This window comes from Artemia sp. Qi Xiang Cuo, chromosome 14 (genome assembly GCF_049724085.1).
Source record: "Artemia sp. Qi Xiang Cuo chromosome 14, ASM4972408v1, whole genome shotgun sequence".
Classification (NCBI taxonomy): domain Eukaryota; kingdom Metazoa; phylum Arthropoda; class Branchiopoda; order Anostraca; family Artemiidae; genus Artemia; species Artemia sp. Qi Xiang Cuo.
The window spans coordinates 40,384,330-40,406,934 of NC_142807.1; the positions used below are offsets into that span (position 1 = coordinate 40,384,330).

General features: G+C 37.7%; 2 protein-coding genes across 4 annotated transcripts in view; one reads left to right on the plus strand and one right to left on the minus strand.

The window, feature by feature from the left end:
- LOC148944463 (carbohydrate sulfotransferase 11-like) overlaps positions 1-22,605 on the minus strand; it is an 89,165-nt gene that overhangs the window by 46,466 nt on the left and 20,094 nt on the right. The window lies entirely within an intron of this gene.
- Positions 2,550-4,316, plus strand: LOC148944464 (uncharacterized). Its single transcript, XM_089099936.1, has 2 exons — positions 2,550-2,625; positions 4,033-4,316. Exons 1-2 carry the CDS (start codon positions 2,565-2,567, stop codon positions 4,314-4,316), a joined length of 345 nt encoding a protein of 114 aa, XP_088956062.1. The 5' UTR covers positions 2,550-2,564.

Consider the following 22,605-nt stretch of genomic DNA (forward strand, 5'->3'; position numbering starts at 1 on the left):
GCATCAAGACGCTAATTTTATTTTCAAAGACTTATTTTCAAGAAAATGACTTATCATAAGTCATTTTCTACATATGCTAACAAACAAAAAGTTGAAAGGCTAAAAAGATAAATATAAAAATTTCGGTAATCTTAATTTCTATCATTGACAAAACAAGTAGCATCGCTACTATTAGTGCATTTTTTGGGTTGATTCTATGCTTCGTGGACGGGTGTAAAAAGGGAGGCTTTGAATAGATTGGGGTGGAGGAGGAGCGGGCGTAGCTGTGTTGGCTTCAGCCGGCTTGGTGCTGCGGTGAGTTGTTAGTAGTAGTAGTAGTATTGTTGCCGATTGGGAGTTGCCAATAGAAGATTTTTTCCAGCGAATATTATAAAAAATTGGCCAAATTGCTAGAATCCAGTCAATTTGGAGCAAATTTCAACCTTTTCTTAAGGTGCGTCAACAGTACCGTATGGATAGCTTGGGAGCAAGCAGAAGAGGGGAGATAACCTGCCGGAAGCGCCGTATAGGTACCTGCCGGTTTTAGTTAGCCTTAAATTGCAGGGGACAGGTGAGCAGGTCTCGACGCTTCCCTTGCTCCCTGTGATCTCTGTACGGCTATTCAACCTTCTTTCTGATTAGGTGAGACACCACTGTTAGCCACTGGCATTCAATGAGCAAACATGGAATTTATCCCGCTGTGTAAAAGTGTAGAACCGGTTTCAAGCATTGGAGAGACTATAATGCTAAATGCCGTGTTGAACTATATATCGAGATTTTTTATATACGAAATTTTTTTTTAAAGAGACTCGATTTTATAGGCAAAAGAATCGTTAACTAAGGAGGCCAAAACTGGTGATCGCTTTACGAAATGCGTGTAAGATGAGGATAATTTAATGGATGTTGCTAAGCTGTTTGCACGATGCGCTAAAGAAAGGATAAAATCCCCAAGTCCGTTATATTTGATCCCCAAGAAGTACCGGCCAGTGAAACATAAGTAGGCGCATGTGTTATATTGTCAGTGAATGAAATGCAAAGGCAGTTCTCGGGTTTTCCCAAGCGTTACATCCAAGTCCCAATCCCATGGCCGCCCAGCAATTCTATAAGTGATGGAAGCCAACCTAATCCCGCCCCAGATAGACATTCTCTACTACCCTATTCTGTAGTTCTGAAGAACCCTCCCCCACTAACATACTAGAAGAACAAAAACAATTTCTTACAAGCATGTGTGAATAAGATCTATTGGTCAATGATGTTGAATTGAAAAGAAACCGATCTAAATGGCGGCTTCTTATTAAAACCAAGGACAAGACAGACAGCATTGCTTATTCTATCAACCAGAAATCACGAAGTGCAGAAGCTAAGGTGAAATCCCCAGTTTTTATAGGCGTGATCAAAAACATTCCAACCAAAAATGATACCAACACGGTGAAAGCCTACATTTCAGGTTTCGAAAGGGCAGAGCAGTGTGGTGCAAGTCAAACCTATAAGTTGTACTTTTCCTCCTGTTATCAGCTAGATCTGGCTATGAAAATCCCGCCAAAATTAAATTTTGAACGTTTTCCAATTGAAGAATTTTTGTACCTCCCAAAACGATGCTACGTATAAATTGCCAGATATTTGGTCACGTTTCAGCACCGTGCTCTGCTCCCCAGATTTGTCCACGTTGTGGTGTCCAAGGCCATACGTCAAATACTAGTACTACATGCACGAAACCAATTGGATGTGCAGCATGTAAGTTGTCAAAACATACATGTAAGTGATTTCAATGCCCTGAGTTAAAAAAGCAAATCGAAAAGCCAAAACACTCTGATAAATGAACAAAATACTAGGAGTGTGTCTTTGAATATGAATGGAGGTGTGTCTCACAGAATCCCTGTAATTGAAGAACTATGTTGGCATACCGATATTCTGTGCATCCAAGAACAATTGCTGACAAATGATAGCCTCAGCCTACTCAAGTTCTCAGACAATCATACATTTTATTTTGTACCAGTCAAGTCTCGTCAACGCGAGAGGCCCTCTGGTGGACTAGCAATTGTATGTAGTCATGCTGTTGATTCAAGTAGTCAAACTTTATGGCTACAAGGGTTGGGAGCCTTGAGATGTCAATGTCTACCTTCCTATAAACTACAACGAAGAATTGGATAACCAATTTTCGAAAGCAGTGTGAGCTCTTGCAAAGTGCCTCAAGACCAGTAACGTATCCAGGGGGGGGGGCCGGGAGCCCCCCCCCCCGAAATTTCTTTTTTTAAGTGCCAATTTAGAAAGTTCCGAAATATTCACGCGTTTAAGTTATTTGCAACAACCGTCCCTTTTTTCATTTCTTGTTAAATGGCTATCCATTTCTCCGGCAAGCTTATATCATTATTTTATCATCAAACGTGCAATCGCCTCCTGTAATCAAACAAGATGCCAAGAAATTTTTCTCACTATTTAACCCCCGCAGCTATAAGCACTAGCTTCTATGCAATGAATGAATTGCGATAAAGAATCGGACTAAAAGGCGATAGTTCCTTCAAACACTGCTATAATTCCAGTGTAAGCTAAGCATTGAAACGTAAACGTGAGAGGAAAGAAAGAAAATGAAGCGACAACAGCCCAGCATTAAGCATTTCTTAAAGCTGACAAAAACCAGCAATGACGGTAAGGACTTTACTACTATTCTGACGATAGTTTGTATTTAGTGGGTTTTGAAGCAAGCATGTGTCACTAGTAATTAAAATGAAAATGCCAATTTAGATTGAACACAATCAAAGCTAAAATTAAATTTGGAAATCTTCTCGTAAGAATTTTTCTTATCTATGATCAATTAAAGGAAACAGTAAAAATAATCATTATTTGGGTGGGATCAGACTTTTTTGAAGCTTAATCTTTTTCTAGAGCCCAACATAGGATTATTACTAGTTTATTCATTTTATATTCCATTTCTTGTGTAACAACGAGCATGGTTAATGTTGGAATACCTTCATATTCCCGTATTTCCAGAAACAAAAAGTAGAATCCCGCAAAAACGGCAATTTTACCGTTTTATTTTATCATTTAGAGCCGTTCAAGATTTTTTAGCCGTGTCTATAAAATTCATTACTTTTGAGGTGGGTTGGGTAAACTTTGACCTACCAAACAAGTCAAGTACACAAATCATTTAATTAACAAAAGTTAATTGTTTTCTTTTTTTTACGAGTTTTACGAGGAAAACAAGTTTTTGCGACCATTAGTAAAATCGGGAGAAAAAATGTTCTGATTATGATTTAATTGCCAAAATTGATTTGTGTCCAGTAACAGCGAGATAAGTGATAAAATGAGTCTTTTAACGATTCAAGGGCAATCTTTGAAACCTTGGAACAGTCAGGTAGAGAGCATTTTCTTGGCACTTTACTGTTAAGGTCACACAACATGATGCTCCAACTAGCGCTTCCGTGTGGAAGTGATCACAAATTTTTCATGCGAATTCAACAATATCCAGAGTATTTCAATTTGAAAAGCATATAGATTATATAAAATAGACATCTTCAGAATGACTGGACTTTTAAGATCTTCTGCTGAATAGGCAATCGTGCGGAAAACGCAGCATTCCCAAATTACTAAATGTTTTCTCTAGATCCCATGTTCTGAAGGAATGGAATTTGGCGCGACTGTTGATCTGGGTCTTGTGACGCGTATAAAATTTGAATCCAAAACTCAGAAACTCGGACTAGCGCAATAATTCACGCGTTTCGGTTGTGAAGAATATCATAATGTAGAAAATGGAAATCTAACTTTAAAATATAGATAATATCTTCAGTCCTGCTTTAAGAAAATATAGGGTTTGCCAAAAATAAGCAACTAATCTTTGCACACTTTTTTGTATGCTTTTCCAAGAAGCTTTGGATCTAAAGCTGAATTGATATCTCTGTGTTTTTTATTTCCCGTCCATTAAAGACCAAGATATTTAATAGAACTATGATTAATTATGATTTATCTAATACTTTGTAATTCACACTATCTTTTATTCTGGTATTTTACTTTTTGCTTATTTCTTTTCGTCACTTCATTTCGTCTTTTTTATTTTAGACTTGGATTTTGGCGATGGCAGTAGTACCTCTGCTTCTAGTAGTATTGACTATGTCATGAGCGGTGTGGATGCTTCTTGCTCGAAGGGCTCAGATATGACCGAATTTCACCAGCCAACTGAACAGGATTCTGTAGACTCGTCCCGTGTTCTTTCAAAGTTTGATATCGGCTTGCATGCCGGAAAACCAGCTCAAAAAGCTTTCAGACTAAGAAAAATACAATCTGTCACCAAGTCAATTGAAGCGGAACCGAAATTTTTCATTTCATTCGAAAGCATTTATTGAAAAGGGAAAAACGAAAGTTGAATCCCTTCAGCACTCCTTGTTACAAACGTTCCCTGAATGGTTGGTCTTCATTCCAACTTGTATGGGTGTCTTTTGTCCAAAATATATGTTATTCACTTGTCAAGCTGTTGGGAAGGGTAGCCATCAGGTTCAAGGCTCTCTAGTCTTGAAACCATACGCAGGACTCAAGGATTTCCTTTCAGACATGCGGGCGCACCAGAACTCTCGTTACCATCTTGATTCAATGATTAGCGCCGAAAGCTTTGTCTCCGTTTATGAAAAACGAACTAGGAGCATTGTGTCTGCTATATCGACTGCAGAAGCTGAAATAAAAAAGAAAAATCGCGAAATTCTAACACCAATTCTGCGCGCAGTCCTTTTTTGTGGGCGGCATGAGTTACCTCTGCGAGGACACAGAGAGGAGAGTAAACTATGCGACAAAACTAACTTAAATGAAGGCATTTTTCGTGGTGTTTTGCGTTTAATGGTAGAGAGTGGACAGCAATGTCTAAAAGAACACTTTGAAAATGGCGCAAAACATGTGCAGTATATATCTCCCATCATTCAAAACGACTTGATCGATTGTGCTACGTCCATTATTGTGCCAAGCATTGTGAGTTATGTAAATAGTTCAGTAGCATTTTCAATCCTTGCCGAGGAGACTAGAGACAATTCCAACAAGGAACAATTAGTTCTTGTAGTCAGATACTACAATGAAACTCGTGCTTTACTTGAAGAGCAGTTTCTCGGGTTTTATGTTTGCGGAAATCTCACCGCTCTGCAGTAGGCACCGGCAGCGGCAGCGGAACAAATCATCGGCCAATGCATTGCGTTCGGCTTAAAAATGGAGAAATTTGTGGGGGCTGGTTTTGATGGGGCCAGCAACATGTCAGGCTACTATTCTGGTGCACAGGCAGAAATTAGGAAAAAATATCCGCATGTGATCTATACCCACTGTGCATCGCACAGCTTAAATTTGGCTTTATGTAAAACTAGTAGGGTAGGACTTGTTAGGTCAACCTTTGCTACTATACAGCAGATTGTATCATTTTATCATCCTCACCAAAAAGAACGAATATGTTTGTACAAGCGGTCGCTGTCGTTTGTCCCAATAGTCCTGTGAGAAAGCTTGTGAAGTTGTGCGAAACGAGATGGGTGGAGCGTCACGATTTAATTTTAGTTTTTATGTCTTAGTATTGTGTGATTATTTACGTACTTAAGGAAATAGTTGGTAACATACGGAACGAAACAGAAGTTATTTCAAAAGCGAATACATTGGTTTCAGTACTACCTGAACTTAGTTTTATCTTCACGATGGCTATGCTAGAGTTTGTAAGTGCCATAATGCTCTCTGTCTCTAAGGCGCTGCAAGCCGAAGATTTAGCGTTAGTTGAGTGCATCCGGCATATTAAGCTATGTTCTGATACTTTACTGCAGTCAAAACAAAATGATTTTGAAACAATTTTTCAGAAAGCCTATGAGCTTGCACAAGAGTTAAATGTGGCTCCGGCTGTTCTAAGGTCTATCCGCCGAAAGTCCATCAACGATAATGAGTCCATCAAGGTTTTTTATCGCGAGTCATTGTTCGAACCTTACTTTGCTTAACTTATTGAAGAACTAGACCAAAGATTTTTGCGCCATCAGGAGACATCTTTGAAAATCGGAAGGCTTTTGCCAGCTAACAGCGAGTCATTAAATATTAATGAATTTGTGAACGCTGTTGCTGTTTACGAGGGTTTTCACGGGGATAGACGTGCGCTCGAATGTGAGTTAGTCCTTTGAAAACAGAAGTGGCTCGGAATGTCTGAGAAACCATCAACTGTTGCTTCGACTCTTTCGGCACGCGATGCAAGATTTTTCCCATGCATTCGAAGGCTTTTGACGATTTTTCAGACATTACCAGTGACTACCGCTTCTGCTGAGGGGAGCTTTAGCTGTCTTAAACCATTAAACACCTATCGGCAGAGCTCCACGGGCGAGGAGCGTCTGAACGGACTAGATCACATGACCCTGGACCACAATATCCAGGTCGATGCTGACCAAGTTTTTGATCGATTTGCAGCCAAAAAAGACCGGCGGCTGTTACTGTGAGAGGTTAGGTCGTCTTTCGTTGCTCGTTTCTCTAAGTGCAGTTGATTCTGTTTTTTAAACTTTAATTGTGCTTTATCATCTGTAAACATTGTTAATATCAATGCATTTCTTGCTTTCATGGCTGCTATAACAGGTAGACTGAGGTCCCCACCCCTCCGAAACCAAATTCTGGGCAATTGTCTTTGATATAATATTATTTATTATTTATTAAGGGTCCCATAGGCAAATATAAGGAATAATGCCATGGGCGTAGGCAGCATTAAGCAGCATATTGTCTAGGGGGGGGGGCAGTCGATAGTGTGATGGAGTTTTATCAACTGATTTTTCCAAACCATCTGCTTTTTCAGCCATATCTAATGTAAATTTGAAGGTCTCGGGGAGGGGGGCAGCTGCCCCCCGCCCTACGCCCATGAATAATGCACTTCTTTTTTTATATCTAAATTCTGCCGCTTCGTGGCAGTTCCAAAATATCTACTCGCCCAAAATAGAAACTCTCACTGCTTCTAACTTTTTTTTTTAATTTTGACTTTGTTGGCAAAATTTTGTCATCCATTCTCAAACAAAAAGTCTACAACTAGAAATAATCATGACAAGTGTGTACTTTTTATTTCTTTACCTAGCTACCCCCCTTACCCCCCGCCTGAAATCTTGCACTAAGATAGATAATTTTCTTGCTGACATGACTGCTATAAAAAGGTAGACTGGCAGCCCCCCCCCCCCCGAAACAAAATCCTGGATACGCCACTGCTCAAGACTACTAGGTTGTCCAAACTGGACTGCGTTATAATTGGAAACTACAACTGTAATCTAGTCAATGACTCGTCTTCTTGGTCCCAGCTGACCCTAAGTGCACTTGAAAGTCAGTATGTGTGCTCTGAAAAGACAAAGATTTCACGTTTGTACATACTAGTGGTTCAGTCTAAAATAAAGACCATGTCGCAGTCACACCAAACGTGAGTGGCATAGTGAGCATGCTAATGGGAAGTCACTCCGCCGACCACATCACAATTGAAGCATGCGTTAATGTGTTTATCCAAAAGGCCAAAAGTACTTCACAGTGGCATGAAATAAAAGATTGGTCAAAGGCCGACTTCCCGCTTTATCAGTGCTTGACATGACGCTTCAGAAGATCAGCCTGCCATTTAGTCTACTACAAGCCAACATGCAAAGGAATATACAGGAAACTAAAATACAGGTTAATGCCTTCTGTGCTGAAATCACCCACGCACTACTAACCACAGAAAAGGCAGCTATTCCCATTACGAAAATTTGTAAAGGTACAGAAATCCCAGGGTTCTCAAAGAATCAAGAGCTAGTGAAAGCATGTCAGGATGCTAAGTTCTGGTTCTCAGTGTGGAGGGAAAGTGGTTGTCCTAAAATTCAGTGTGTTGAATTGTCTCTGTGTACACACAAAACGTAAATTTGAGAAAGTCCTCAAGCAGCATCACACAAACGTGAAAAAACACTATGCAGAGAGAATAATTAATGATCCATGTCATTTATGGAAAGACCACAATAAAGATTACCCAAAAATGCCTAAGTCCATGCCTAGTGATCCAAATGACTGGCAAGCTTACTTTACAAGCGAATTTAGTGCCCCGAATCCCAGTGTAGCTAGACCATCTACCAAACAACTTGAATCTGTGCTATCAAACTTGAGTTTTCCAGACTTTACCGTATCTGTTTCGGATGTAACTGCAAATGCCTTTAGGCTGAAAAAATAAAAAATCGCGCAGAGTTGACGGTTTGTGTGCACTTCACCTTGTGAATGGCACTCGTCTTTTGTATGAAACGTTAACATTATTGTACCATAACATATTTGAAATCGGTTTTGTACCCGATGTTTTCTGTACAGGGCAACTTACGCCCATCCTGAAACAAGAGAAGCCAGCTAAAATATGTATATAACATCCAACTCAGCAAGAACTACAGGGGTTTATAGCCACCTTAACTTGCTGGCAAGTGCGATCTAAGGTAATTTTAAGGTAAGGTAATATGCTCCTCATATTGCCCAATTACTGTGTTGCCAGTTTTATGCAAGCTTCTAGAAATGTTTATGTTGTCAAATGTTAGACACTGTTGCCAAATGCCAAACCACCAGTTTGGTTTTACAGTAGGGTTTAGTTGCACTGATATTCTGTTTGCCCTTGCTGCTATTTTGTCTGATTCTGAGGCAATGGGTGATCCACTAGTTATTGGCTCTTTTGATGTGAGCTGGGTATGCGCAGATCCTTCTAGAAGTGCATAAACAAGGGCTAAATTTGTGTATTGTCAGAGTATTATGTTATATGTACAATAACCTTAGAGCGCAAATCAAAATACCCTCAAATCTGGTCAAATCTGCTGTTGTACCGGTCCGAAAAGGAGTCAGCCAAGGTTTGGTTGTGTCTCTGAGTTTGGACAACAATAGTGTTCTGCTGGCGCAAGCCCAAGTAGATAGGTCTTGTTTTTCAAAAGGGATGGATGTTTTGTTGATGATGTATGCTGACAACTTGCTTAACATGAACAGGTCCACTGATCAACTGTTGAAGAATTTTGACATGTTGTATAGGGAATACATTAATGTAGGTTTGTTGTTTAATGTGCCAAAATCTGCTGTATTGTTTTTCAATGCAGAGCAAAGAAGAAGAAATCCCTTTGGGCAATCCAGTTGTGAAACCATCTGAGAGTATTATCCAATCCAACAGTCTGCGTTAACCATGTCGCCGATAATTTTCTGAAAAACGCTAAGGGAAGAGCGAACCCATGGCTAGCCATCCTGTGCCAGTAGTTTTGCTAATGTACATAATGTGTAAATATGTTTGGCGATGTTCCGTAGTGTGACTTTTCTTTTCTTTTTTCTTTGTTATACTCCGTTTTAATTCCATGTGAATTTTCGGGCAATAAAAATAGTTACTTATTATAGAAACTATTGACTGGGTGATGCTTTTCCCGAGTAATACAAAACAATGCAGTTAAAATGTTTGGGGAAAATGGGCAATCATTTCTGTCTGATGTTGTAGAAGGGAGAAGTGGAGTGCCTCAAGGCAGTCTTGGGCCCAACTTTATTCAGTATTTTCATCTATGATGCACCTTTTAACATCAAAAATAAAATAAGCCTTTGTGCAGACAATTCAAAAGTAATTGGTTCAGTTGAAATTTCAGAAAAAAATAGAAACCATTCAAGCAGACTTGGACTCATTTATTTGCTGGGCAGAGACTTGGAAGCTGGAGTTTAATGTCCAGAAATGCAGAGAAATCCACTTTGATAAAAAAAAAAAAAAAAAAAAAAAAAAAAAAAACACCAGTACTCAATTGAATCAGTGGACAAAACAAGAAAACCTATTAACAGAAACATGACCTGGGTCTATTAGTTGATGAAGATTTAAAGTATAGTTTGCATGCCCAGACTGTAACTACAAAGGCTAGTCAGACTCTTGGTATATTTAAAAGAAATGTCAGTAGTTGTTCCCCTGAGTTGTTTCAAAGGTTTAGTTTGGCCTAAGCTAGAGTTTGGCATGTGCATTGCCAGCCCAATTAATAAATCAGACCAAGAAACCTCAGAATCAGTTTAGAGACATACAACTAAATGTATCAGAGGTTTCTATGACATTCCTTACCCCTCTTGGCTTGAAAAATCAAATTTACCCATACTGGCTTATTGCCAAAAGAGAAGGGATATGATTGCAACATTCAAGCTGTTCAACCATAAAACTTATCCTAAATATCTTCGTCTGGATGTCTCTTCAAGGATAAGAGGGAATGATTAAAAACTTTTCAAGAAGCATACCAACTCAAGGTTGCACAGCAAATTCTTTTCTAATTCGATGGTAAGTCTATGGAGCTTGTTAGACCAGGATACAGTCTCTTCTGCCAGTATCGAGTCATTCAACTCATCAGTTGACAAGGAATGGTGCAATAGGCCTTGGCAATTAGTTTGGGTCTCGCCTGATCAGTCAGCACACGATCTTCATTGACTGGCAACTACAGGATCATCCTATTAGTTGCAAGAGTAAAATTCTAGTTTAGCTACTTTTTGCTATATTGGAAAGGGGTTAGGTTAGGAACATTAAAATTTCAGTAACAAATCCAGGGCTAAAAGCATACTTTGGTAAGGTATTACCAAGCCTTTATGTTAACACTCTTCTGATTTTTAAGTTGTAGAAATTTGCCTGCTTGAAAGGTTGGAATTTTGACAAAACAATGTTTTGCCTTTATTTTCAGTTACCAGTTTCTTTTTCTCTGATTTTAGATCTGAAAATGCAATTCCTGTTATTTGAGTAGAATTTTAAGCCATATCAATGGTTTTTTTCTAAATTTATGAAATGTATTTACATATCTTTGAAACCTCATAATTTTGGATTGAGCAAAGTTGTGAAGCTGAAAGGTTTTCTTGTATTTCATTTAAGGGTAAATTTACAGTTGGTTATGTAATTTAGCTAGACCATACCCCAAGTCATAAGGTCCGGGTACTAACTGGTATGCCGTTGGTGCAAGAAAGGAGGAACATGCTAGTAATCAAGTATTACACAAAAATCCAAGCAATTGGTCAAATGCATGTTTTTTTTTTTCAAAAACCTTTAGTAATAATTATTCAATGAATAATAGCTGGCATATCTGCTCTTGGATTCTTTTCACTGAACTAGTTTTCAACTGGAATAATAATGCAGAGTTACATTTTACATCTTCAGCCTCCAAAATGGAAGTTTAATCCTACTAATGTATGCACTGAGCTTATAATGGATAAGAAGTCAAGTTTTCTCCCCACTCAGATTAAGTTAGTTTTCAAACAGAAAGTCTTAAATGATCATCCTGATTTCCTACAAAGCTACACAGATGGTTCTGTAAAAGGGTCCAAAAATGCTTCAGCCACGACAATCCCAAATTAATCTTTGAATATTTGTACAAGGCTGCCAAATGGAGCTTCCATCCTGACTTTTGAGATTAAAGCTATAATTGAGGCACTTAAGGTAGTTAAAGCAAAACCTGCACTATCAAAAAAGTGCACTGCCTTTTCAGACTCAAAGTCCGCTTTACAATTGGTTTCTAAAGTGCACAAGCACCAGACTCAGATCTGCATTACCTTGGGAGCCTTCTCTTTGACCTTCAACAGAGAAATATTATCATCCAGTTTCAGCACGTTCCAAGCCATCAGGGTATATACTATAATGAAATTGCTGATTTGTTGGCAAATTCTACAGTGGATACACCCATTTCTATCAACACCAGGTCTCTCACTCTACGTGACACAACCCGACATATAATACCTCAAAAACGGTTCTTACCTCCTGTTCTGATCTTCCCATTTCGGGAAACTACTACTACTACTACTACTACTAACAGCTCACCGCAGCACCAAGCTGCTTGAGGCCAACACAGATACGCACGCTCCTCCTCCACCCCAATCTATTCAAAGCCTCCCTTTTTACACCCGCCCACGAAGTTCCCATTTCCTTTAAATCTTTCTTTATGACGTCCTCCCACCCTAGACGGGGACGACCTGCTTTCTCTTTAGCCCTAGATGGTTGGCCGAAAAGAACAATCTTCGGCAACCTGTCATCCTTCATCCGCACAACGTGCCCTAGCCACCTTAACCGTTCTTTCATTATAGCCCTATAGAGCGGTATTGCACCACATTTTTCGTATAGCCTATTATTTGAAATACGGTCAGTCAGCCGGGTACCAAGAACAGTCCTTAAGCAATTTCTCTGGAAAACATCTAGAAAATCTTCATCCGCTTTTCGGAGCGTCCATGCTTCAGAGCCATATTTGACCACTGTCATCACTGTAGCTTCTAATATTCTAATCTTGGTTTGCAGGCTTATCTTCCTATTCTTCCAGACTTTTTTTTAACTGTGAAAAAACACCCTGAGCCTTGGCTATTCTATATTTAACATCTTCACTGCTCCTACCATCTTCACTAATAATACTACCAAGGTAAGTGAAACTGCCCACCTGATCAATCTTTTCATTGCTCAACGTCACGTTTTCTTCTTCACTTATTCCTAGCCTTAGTGACTTAGTCTTCCTAACATTCATTTTCAAACCAATTCTAGCACCCTGAACTCGCAAAACCTCTAAAATTTCATTCATTTTGCTCACACTTTCATCTAGGATGCTTAAATCATCAGCATAATTCAAGTCCAGGAAACTTTTTCCTCCCCATTTGATTCCGTGTTCTCCTATTGCCTTCCCTGTGCTCCTTAAAAAAAAGCCAATCAAAATAGTCCATACAACGGGGTATAGAACACAACCCTGCTTAACTACTGATTTAATACAAATCCAGCTGCTAACCTCATTTCCTAACTTAACCGCAGCAGTGTTATTCTCATACATAGCACTAATCACTTTAATGTATTTGTCTGGTATACCATACAAGGATATAACCTTTACCTAAAGCTCTTCTATGAACGGAATCGAACGCTTGCTCATAATCTTTAACACTGAGGACCAAAGGTGTTTGAAAATTCAGGCCCTTCTCAATTATTAGCCTAAGAGTGAAAATTTGGTTGAAACATCCTCTACCTTTTCTAAAACCGCACTGCTCTTCTCTTAAAACTTTGTCTACGGCTTCTCTCAGTCTAAAAAGTACCATATTACTAAGTAATTTACTACCTACAGAGACCAGACTAATGCCTCGATAATTAACACACTCTCTCTTATCACCTTTCTTAAACAGTGGTTTAATTACGGTTTTTCTAAAATCGATAAGTACTTCCCCTTTTTCAAAAATCATATTCATAATCTTCAGTAACTTATTTCTAACCTCAGGGCCACCATACTTGAGAAACTCATATACCACCCTATCAGCACCTGGAGCCTTCTTATTTTTTAATGCCTTTAGAATTATCGCCAACTCGTCCTCACAAAGCAAATCTTCCTTCACATCCAAGGTATCACAAACATTTTCATTTTCCTCTATATTTTTTCCTGCAACTTTATCTTGAATAACTTACTTTTTACTTTACTTTCGGCGGGAACCAGACGATGAACTGTCCTGCCCGGCACCAAAGGATCTTGGGATGACTTCCGACGACCACTTGGACCTGTCGGCTTCAGCTTCTCTGGCGATCTTCAGCCAGTATTTGTCCCATCTCCGACCGTGTCTCCTGAATCCTCCCCACGGTTTCAGGTCCTCCTTGAATTTTTGCCACAGTTTCTTCTTTTGTCCTCCTGGTTTACGTTTCCTGGAGTGGGCTGGTTCGCACACAAGGACGACTCGACATATCCTGCCTTTGGAACGGCGCAATGTGTAGCCGGGGAGCTTCAGGCGACGTCTTTTAATTATAAGCGATAGTTCTTCTGATTGGCCACAGCGACTCCTTACTTCACTATTGAAAATATTGTCCAGTCCCTTAATGCGGAGGATGTAACGAAGGCAGTGGTGGTCGAACACATCCAAAGTTCTCGCATCTTCAGTCTTGAAGATGTCTTGAAGAAGTCTCGCATCTTTCAGCCATGTCTCGCAAGCATACAGTAGTACTGCTCGAACAGTTGCACCATAGATTCTGACTTTTGTTTTGGTTGAGATCTCCCGTCTGGTCCATAATTATTTTTTCAGACTAGTAAACACTCCCCAGACTTTTGCTATGCGGGCTATCTCGGTTAAGCAAAAGAACTAATGTTCTTTATTTCAGAATAAAGAGTAACTCTCTGATTTTAAAAAGGAAGAACATTAATGGAATAAAAGGGACGACCCACATTGCAGATTTTGTTTAAAAGTACCCGAGACTTTACAAAATATAATTTTTTAATGCCACAGCACAGCTTACCTGGCAGCAAATATCAAACATACATTTGAAAGACTGAAGACAAATAAAGATATTGGCGAGCTATTTAAAGCCAATTATAATGAAATAGATGAAAGATGCTTGTACAAAAGCATAATTGATTTTCTCGTGGATACTGATATTGTTTAAAGAAAGCAAAGGGAGTGCAGAAGAGAGCAAGAGCAAGTTGCAAGAGCCAAATAGGTACTAGCTGGCCTCCAGGCCTTAAATTGTTGGGAAATGGCAGCTCAAGTACTTGTACTTCCCACAAACCATCTAATTCCATTATGAAACCTCCTAGAAGCTGAAAAAAGTCTATTATAGATTCCAGGTGCTGTTTTTTGAAAGAAGAAGAAGAAGCTAAGATGAAAGTTTAAATGTCATTTGATGTCTTTTTTTAGCCTCTTTCATAATTCAATAATTGCTTCTTGGGCAGCTTGCGTCTTGAGCCCTAAAAGGGGCCCCAATTGTATTCATTTTTGTAACCACACAGAAAAGTTATCAACATTAGTTAATCAATCAATCAATCAACCTTTTATTTTTAAATAAATGAACAAACGAAACAATTAACATGAACATTTCGACTCAAAGCAATGCTTGTGCAAGCCACACCTGATATTGGTAAACAAATTTATATCACACTATGACATGAAAAGAGGAGAGCTGATAACATAAGAGAGGGATAAAGAATTAGAAAGGAAAGAATTGAGAAGAGGTGGAGTCAAAGAAGGAGAGTGAGAGGATAAGATACAAAAGAAAAAATAAGACATTAACTCATGCGGTATCAAATACTGTGTAAGAGAGATATCGTTTTTGGCGTGTGCATGGGCGTAGGCAGCATATTGTCTAGGGGGGCAGTCGATAGTGTGATGGAGTTTTATCAACTGCTTTTTCCAAACCATCTGCTTTTTCAGCCATATCTAATGTAAAAATGAAGGTCTAAGGGGGGGGGTACCTGCCCCCCCTCCCTACGCCCATGGGAGTGTGTCAAATGATTTTATGGATTTAATAGATTCAAAAATTGAGTTCCATACAGAAATACTTCTATAAACTGGAGAGTGTTGAGACCTTGTAAGCCTTCTTCTTGGTACCACAAAATTGTAGTGGTTGTAGTCAAGTTATTGAACAGTGGTTAAAAACATATCACTAGTTTATAAATAAGTTGTTCAAGAGCAATATATTCCAAAAATACTTACTTATAACAATTAAAACCTCATTTACTAGGCCACTCAAATATAAACCATTTTCTTACTGTTTCAATCTAAGTGTGCATTTTTCAAATGCTGTTGACTAAAAATAGTGATGAATTTTGCAATTCAAAGCTTTGCCATTGACAATTCAGGGTATATTCAAGTTCAGGGTTTATATTTGCACATTGGGGGGGGGGGGGGGGTAAAGTTCTTGGTAAATTTGCAATGGGGTATGTAATTTAGCTAGGATGAAAGTGAAAACATCATTTGATGCTTTGTTCATGCTCTTTCATAATTCATATAAAATACCTTTGGGGCCTCTTTAAGCGCTGAAGATGCAATTATCCCCAGAAGCAATTATTAAATTATGAACCAGAATAAAAAAAAAGATATAAAATGACATTTTCACTTTCATCCTAGCTAAATTATATAGATAACTGCAAATTTACCCATTTAAGCCAAAGGGTAAAACTCTAGTAGGTCATATAATTTAGCTAAGATGAAAGTGAAAACATCATTTGATGCCATTATTTATGCTCTTTTATAATTCAAGAATTGCTTCTGGGGCTAATTGCATCATGAGCCCTTAAAGAAGACCCAAATGGTATTTCATTTTTGTAACCACAGAAAGAAGTTATCAACGCTAGTTAAGCTATTGAAAAATGATTAAAAACATATCACTAGTTTATAAATAAGTTGTTCAAGAGTAGTATTTTCCAAAAATACTTATTTATAACAATTAAAACCTCATTTATTAGGTAACTCAAATATAAACATAGTTGCCTTCCAGTGAAAAAAAAATCACTAGATTATTGACTAAAAATCACTAAAATTAAAATACTCTTTATCATTGTAATTAATAATTGTTTTGTTTCTTTAGCATGCTCTATACAAGCACACCTATAGGAAGGGAGTAAAATTACCCCCCCCCTAGATGGGGAAAATTACTTTAAATTGAAGTGGTTTTTTTTTCAAGTAAAAATTCCCCTTTGAAATTTTTAAAATGCCCTTTTGCATTTTTATGCTGAGAATAAAACAAAATCCTTACTTCATCCCTATATTTTTCAAAATTGGTACCCTTGGCTTATACCCTGATCACTGAAAATTGGTTGTGGGTGATCAAAATATTTGCTTTTTCTTTTTAAATTTTTTTTTCATGTCAATTCAAAACCCCAGTTTTTCCCATAAAAATATACTAACTATCTTCTTTTTACTCTAGCTGAGCTAGTATAGTTAGTGGAAAACCAACAACAATTTTAAAAATGATCTTTTTATATTTTCATGGAAAAAACTTGTCCCGCCCTTCACAAATTTCAATAAGTATCAGTCTTACTGCTTCTTTAATAAAAAAAAGAGGTACTTGTTAATTATATGTAACACACCCAAGAAACAAAGTTATGTTAATTCTAATGAAATACACCAAAATATATGAAAATATAGTACTTTGGTTTATATAATAATATAATTTGGGCAATATATTTGCATATTAAGGCGGTTTTGGGGTAAAGTAACCTCACCTTACCCCCACCCCCTAATGTCCAAACATATGGCCCCAATAATATAAACCCAATATATTCTGTCACCTGTTATTGGCCGTTGTGGCTATGAAACCGGTTTTCATAGATTACACATTATCCTTATTATCCCCCGCAAATTATCCTTAGCATACTTTCATCCTCAGATCTATCCTCAGGGACTGTGTGAGGCATGTTAAATCGAAAGGTATAGTGTTGGAACCTTTCAACTATGCTAAACAAAATGGCTATCTCAAACTTTTGATTGAATAATTTTTGGGGGAAAATAGGGACATGTGTGGGGGACTAGTAGCCATCCAAACTTTTTGGTTAAATAAAAGGGACACTAGAAATTTTGATTTCCATTCAAACAAGCCCTCTCCCAAAGTACAAGGACTGTTGGTTTGATACAATCACCCCTGAGAAAAAAAAAATAAAATGTATCCTTGATTTTTCATCTGACAAAAAATACAAAATTCAACACTTTTGCAGAAAGGGGCTCAAAACCTCTACAGTAGGATTTAGTGATTGACTAAATCTAATGGTTTGATTTTAATGGAAATTCTTTGACTTTTGGTGGGTTTTCCCCCCTCTTTCAAACAATGGGCAAATTTTTGCAGTTTTGTAGCCTTTATGGGTAAAACTAAGCCTAATGAATCTTGTATATTTGGACCCAACATAATAAGCCAGTGATATATTGATTGATATCAAAATTCCATTTCATAAAGTTTGGTTACTCTTGAGCCATATTGCTCCATTCTTACAGTTCATTACCACAAACTGTTTGATATGTTAGCACATAAATCCAAAAAATTAAAGAATAGGACATTATCCAGGCATATTAGGTGTTTCAATTACAAATAAGAGAATTTGGAGAAATGAGTTTCAATTAGATATTAGAAGTAAATATTAAAACCATTAGATAATTTCCAGAGTAGATACCCCCCCCCCTTTCTACCAACCGACTTCAATCATCAAACTACAATTGATTTAATCTATCTAGTTATATGTAGAGGGTATATTCATGACAACAACAGCAACACTTTAAGAAATTTACAAATAAATTTCTTGTGAATTATTATCTCGATTTATCAGTAGTTGTACCAAACCAATCGTGCTCAAAATCCTCCTCAGGGCCATATTGTGGTATTTCTTTTGTGGATGGTGAAGTTTTTCCCCCACATTAGAGTGCAGATGGTCTGTTATCATAGTATTATCCATTCTTGTTTAGATTGAAGCTTATTCCAATAGGCAATGCATAGAACTCCCCCTAAAAAAAAAGTCCCCCCAGATCCCACCCCAAATACTAATGAAATTGATCCCCATCCTCGCTGGTCAAGTTCACTATCACAAAGCTCACGTGATAGCTCTAATTCTGAGAATAGGACAATGATCAGTGTCGGGGCTAATGTCACTATAAATGATGATAATGGGTTGCAAGAGGTCCTTTCTAGAAGCTCCAAAAAACGGTAAAAAATCTCCCCAATCAAAAGTATTTCCCCTCCCCCTGCCCAAGATTCTCCTTCCCATAACTTAGGAATTTACCTCAAAATTTCTCCTAATACCCCCTTTGAAATAAAAAAGATTACTGCAATAAGTTGCAATTTTCAAATTGCTAAAATCAATGTTTTCTCTTAACATTCACCGCGATGGATCTTTGCTAATAGCTGTCAAAGATCAGAAAGCAGCAGATACAATGATTAATCTAAAATCTCTTCTGAATATCCCAAATACTGCATCTAAATGGAACCCAAAAACAATCCCCAACAAAAATAGTATTATCTAATGTTCCCCCAGAAATACCCATTCAGGAGTTAAAAGAAGGGCTCTCATATAGGGCTGGCAACACAATCCCTGTTGAAGATGTTACCCAACTTGGTAAACCTAACCCTAATGGCCTAAAAACAAGTAGATCTTTCTTATTTACACTGAAGGGGAAAATTAATATCCCAAAAAAGTTATTCCTATTTGGGCAAATCAAACCGCACAAGGAATACAAGCCAAAGCCTATCCAGTGTCAGAAGTGTACCAAATTGGGACACACAACAAACAAATGCAGTTAAATTCTCCAAACCTGTAGCAATTGTCAAGGATTCTACCCTTAAGAGTTGACAAGTTGCAATAACCTTCTGCACATGTCTATCAATTGCAAAGGCCCACATGAATCTACCAACAAATCCATATGTCTTGCATATAAGAAACGAGCTCTAACACTACAAATAGCAACAGAAAAGGCCCTTCCATACCCCTTTGCAGCTATGGAAGCAAATGCTGCCCAACTATACCAAATAAAGCCCATAATGAAACCAACCAAAACTCCCAAGTTAAACACTCCCAATGCATCAAGTACCCCTTATAAAACACCATCCTCTAAGCCCCCTAGCTCACATCCCATTCAGAAAGAATCACCAAGTCAACAAACCTCCTTGTCCAATGAGATGAGGTCAGCCTGCCCCCCCCCCTTCCCAAGAAGAAACAAACCAGAAACACTACCAGGAATTAATCCCTTAACTGACAAACAGGATGCACAACTAAACATGCAATCCCCAAATATATGCTTATTCATTCTAAACTGTAATGCAGTTCAGGCCATGAATATACATCAATTACAGAAAACAAAAATCATTGCAGAATTGGCAAAAATCTACATCCCTGATGATATGCTCATTCAAGCAAAAAAAGATCTTGCTTTAATTTTAACAAAGCTGAACATTGATACACAGTCATATGAAAAATAAATCAACAACACAACACATATCAATACTCCAATGGAACATAAGACAACTTACAGAAAATAAGCTAAATGAACTAATATCTTTTATGAATAATAAATCCATTAATGTTGCTTGCCTCCAGGAAAATCATTTAACCCAAAATCAACAAATTAAGTCTCTGGGATATACTATCCTGAGAAAGGATAGATCATCAGAGAGAAAAGGAGGTGGAGAAGCTTTAATAGTTAAAAATAATATAAAATTCTGTGGCATCTACTTTCCAGATTTTGTAAATGATGTTGATGCAATTGTTATCAGTGTTTGGCTGAATAATGCAAAAACTTACATAATAAGCTTTTATAACCCTAATGGCCAAACTACAGATGCCATGGATTTTTTCAGCTATATAAATAATTCTAATATGTTAAAAAATATCATTATTTGTGGAGACTTCAATGCCCACAGCCTTGTGTGGTTGTGGGGGAATAAACCAGCAAATAAAGCTGGTAAGTTCATTGAGAGTATGACTTCAAATAATACTGAATTAGCTGAGGCTACCCATCCAAACCTGAATACATATTTCAACCCCAAAAGTGACAGTTTCTCTACAATTGACCTACAAATTGTGTTTTTAAATATTTTGAATAAAATTTATATAAATAAAATCGATAGTCTATGTACTGACCACTTTGCCATAGTGCTACCTAACGAACCTGCTGAAACCTTATCACTTACCTCTAAATATATCAACCCTAAAGCAAATTGGCCTATATTCCAAAATAAGCTAAATGATGAAATTACAAGTTTCACCCAAAATTAATGTATTTCAAATGCAACAGCTGACACACATGCTGAAGTTTTGGCATCTTTACAAATAAATACAGCTAATTATGCTATCCCCAGGACAACACCCAGGAAAACCTTCCCTAAACATATTCCCAAAGAATGGTGGACAAATGAGTGCCAAAATAAATGGAGAACTAAAAAGGCAGCTAGGAGAACATTCCTAAAAAACATCACCTACTACATATTTAAAAAAATACAAGGAGAATCTAATCTAAAAGGACCATAATAAATGCTAAATATAACTACTGGAATAATTTTTCAAATAATCTCTCCAGAGAAACACATGAGCCAATTATACATAAAGTTATAAGCCATATCTGTGGGTAACAGACTTCCCCCAATCCACTCCTCTATGAACTTACACGTAATAATACCCATTATGAAAAAAGCTAACCTATTTGCAACCCTTTTTGTTAATAAGCTAACATCAAATAATTGTAGCAAAATGTCCCCAATTCCATTGAACCCAAGTTACCAACCTCGCCCAGGATCCGAATATATAACCAGCCCGTTTTCAATCCAGGAAATGAATAATGCAAAACATCATATTAGGACCAAGACTAGCGGCAGCTATGACAATATACACCCTACATGGATAAATAATCTCACCCCTTCATACAAACAAGAACTTCTAAATTGTTATAATCATGCTTGGGCTTCATCTATATTCCCCAATATCTGGAAATGTTCGTCCCTCCTACCAATCCTACAGAGAAATAAACCAAAAGATAACCCTGAGTCTTATAGGCCTATAATGATTACTCCTGGGATGGGTAAAACAATGGAAAAAATGATATATTATCAACTCCTCTGGTTTGTAAAAAATAATAATATGATCCCTCACACTCAAACTGGTTTCAGGAAACACCATTCCTCAACAGATACTTTAATATTGTTAACAAATGTAATAAATGAATCATTCTCAAAAAATAATATCCTAGTTGCAGCTTTCCTAGATTTTGAAGGGGCATATGACAATGTGAACCACCAAATCCTTTTAAATAAACTTGCAAACATTGGACTACCCCCCCCCCAAGCTAGTATCTTTTATAAAATCTTTCATAGAATTGCGAAGTTTCATTGTTTGTGTTGGTTCAGCCTCTTCACCCCAAAAGACAATAACCAAAGGCTTTCCTCAGGGAGCAGTCCTCAGCTGCCTCCTCTTTGCCATATATCTCTGGGGAATGAACCTCCCCCACACGGATATACAATATGCTAATGATCTGGTACTATGGTCATCTGGCAAAACCTTTGAGATTGCACAGTCAAAGCTGCAAAAGTCACTTTTCCAATTTGAAAAATTCTCTCAACATTCAGATCTACCCATTGCACCTACCAAGTCAAAAATAGTCTAATTTCACCGAAAGCGAAATCGTGTAATGCAAGACTAACTCTAAATGGAACAACTATTCTAGAAGATAATCATATTAACTACCTAGGTCTCATGCTTGACCAAAAACTTAATTTCCACCTCCAAATTTCAAACACAATAAAAAAAATGCTATAGAAAAACAACTATACTAAAAAGACTTCTTTCCACACCCTGGGGCTGTAAGGAGAAAACCTTACTCCAGTTTTATAAATCACATATAAGACCCCATATTGACTATGGGCTCATCGTCTATGGTGCATGTGCAAAGACCCAGATGCAAAAAATTGAAACAATACAAAACGATATAATACATCTCATATTTGGTCTTAGGAAACCCACAAGCACCAAGTTTCTGCTTATGGAAAGTGGATTAACAACAATAAGGGAGAGACGTAGCTTTCTCTTGATAAAACATCTTACAAAAATTGAATCAAATAGCTCACACACCCTACATAATTGGTTGAGTATGCCAATATTCAGAAGAAGTTCCCTGTACCCGCAAAGTCTATTGCACCTACTTTCCTTCAATCCCCTTGATGGAATTGGTCAATCCCCATAATAAATACTGATTTCTCAAAGTGAACTAAAGATTTAACCCCCATTGCTTTTGTCCAGAAGAAATTCGCTGAACCTAAATAAAATTACTTATAAAAACCATTTCCAGATCTTTGATGATGGGTCCAAAATGAATGAGAAGGTAGCAAGTGGTGCTTTCCTTCCTCACCTGAAAATTGCAATGGGTGAGAGGTTGTATAATAATGTATCTATAATGTCTGCAGGGTTAAATGCCATAATCATGGCATTAGAACACCTT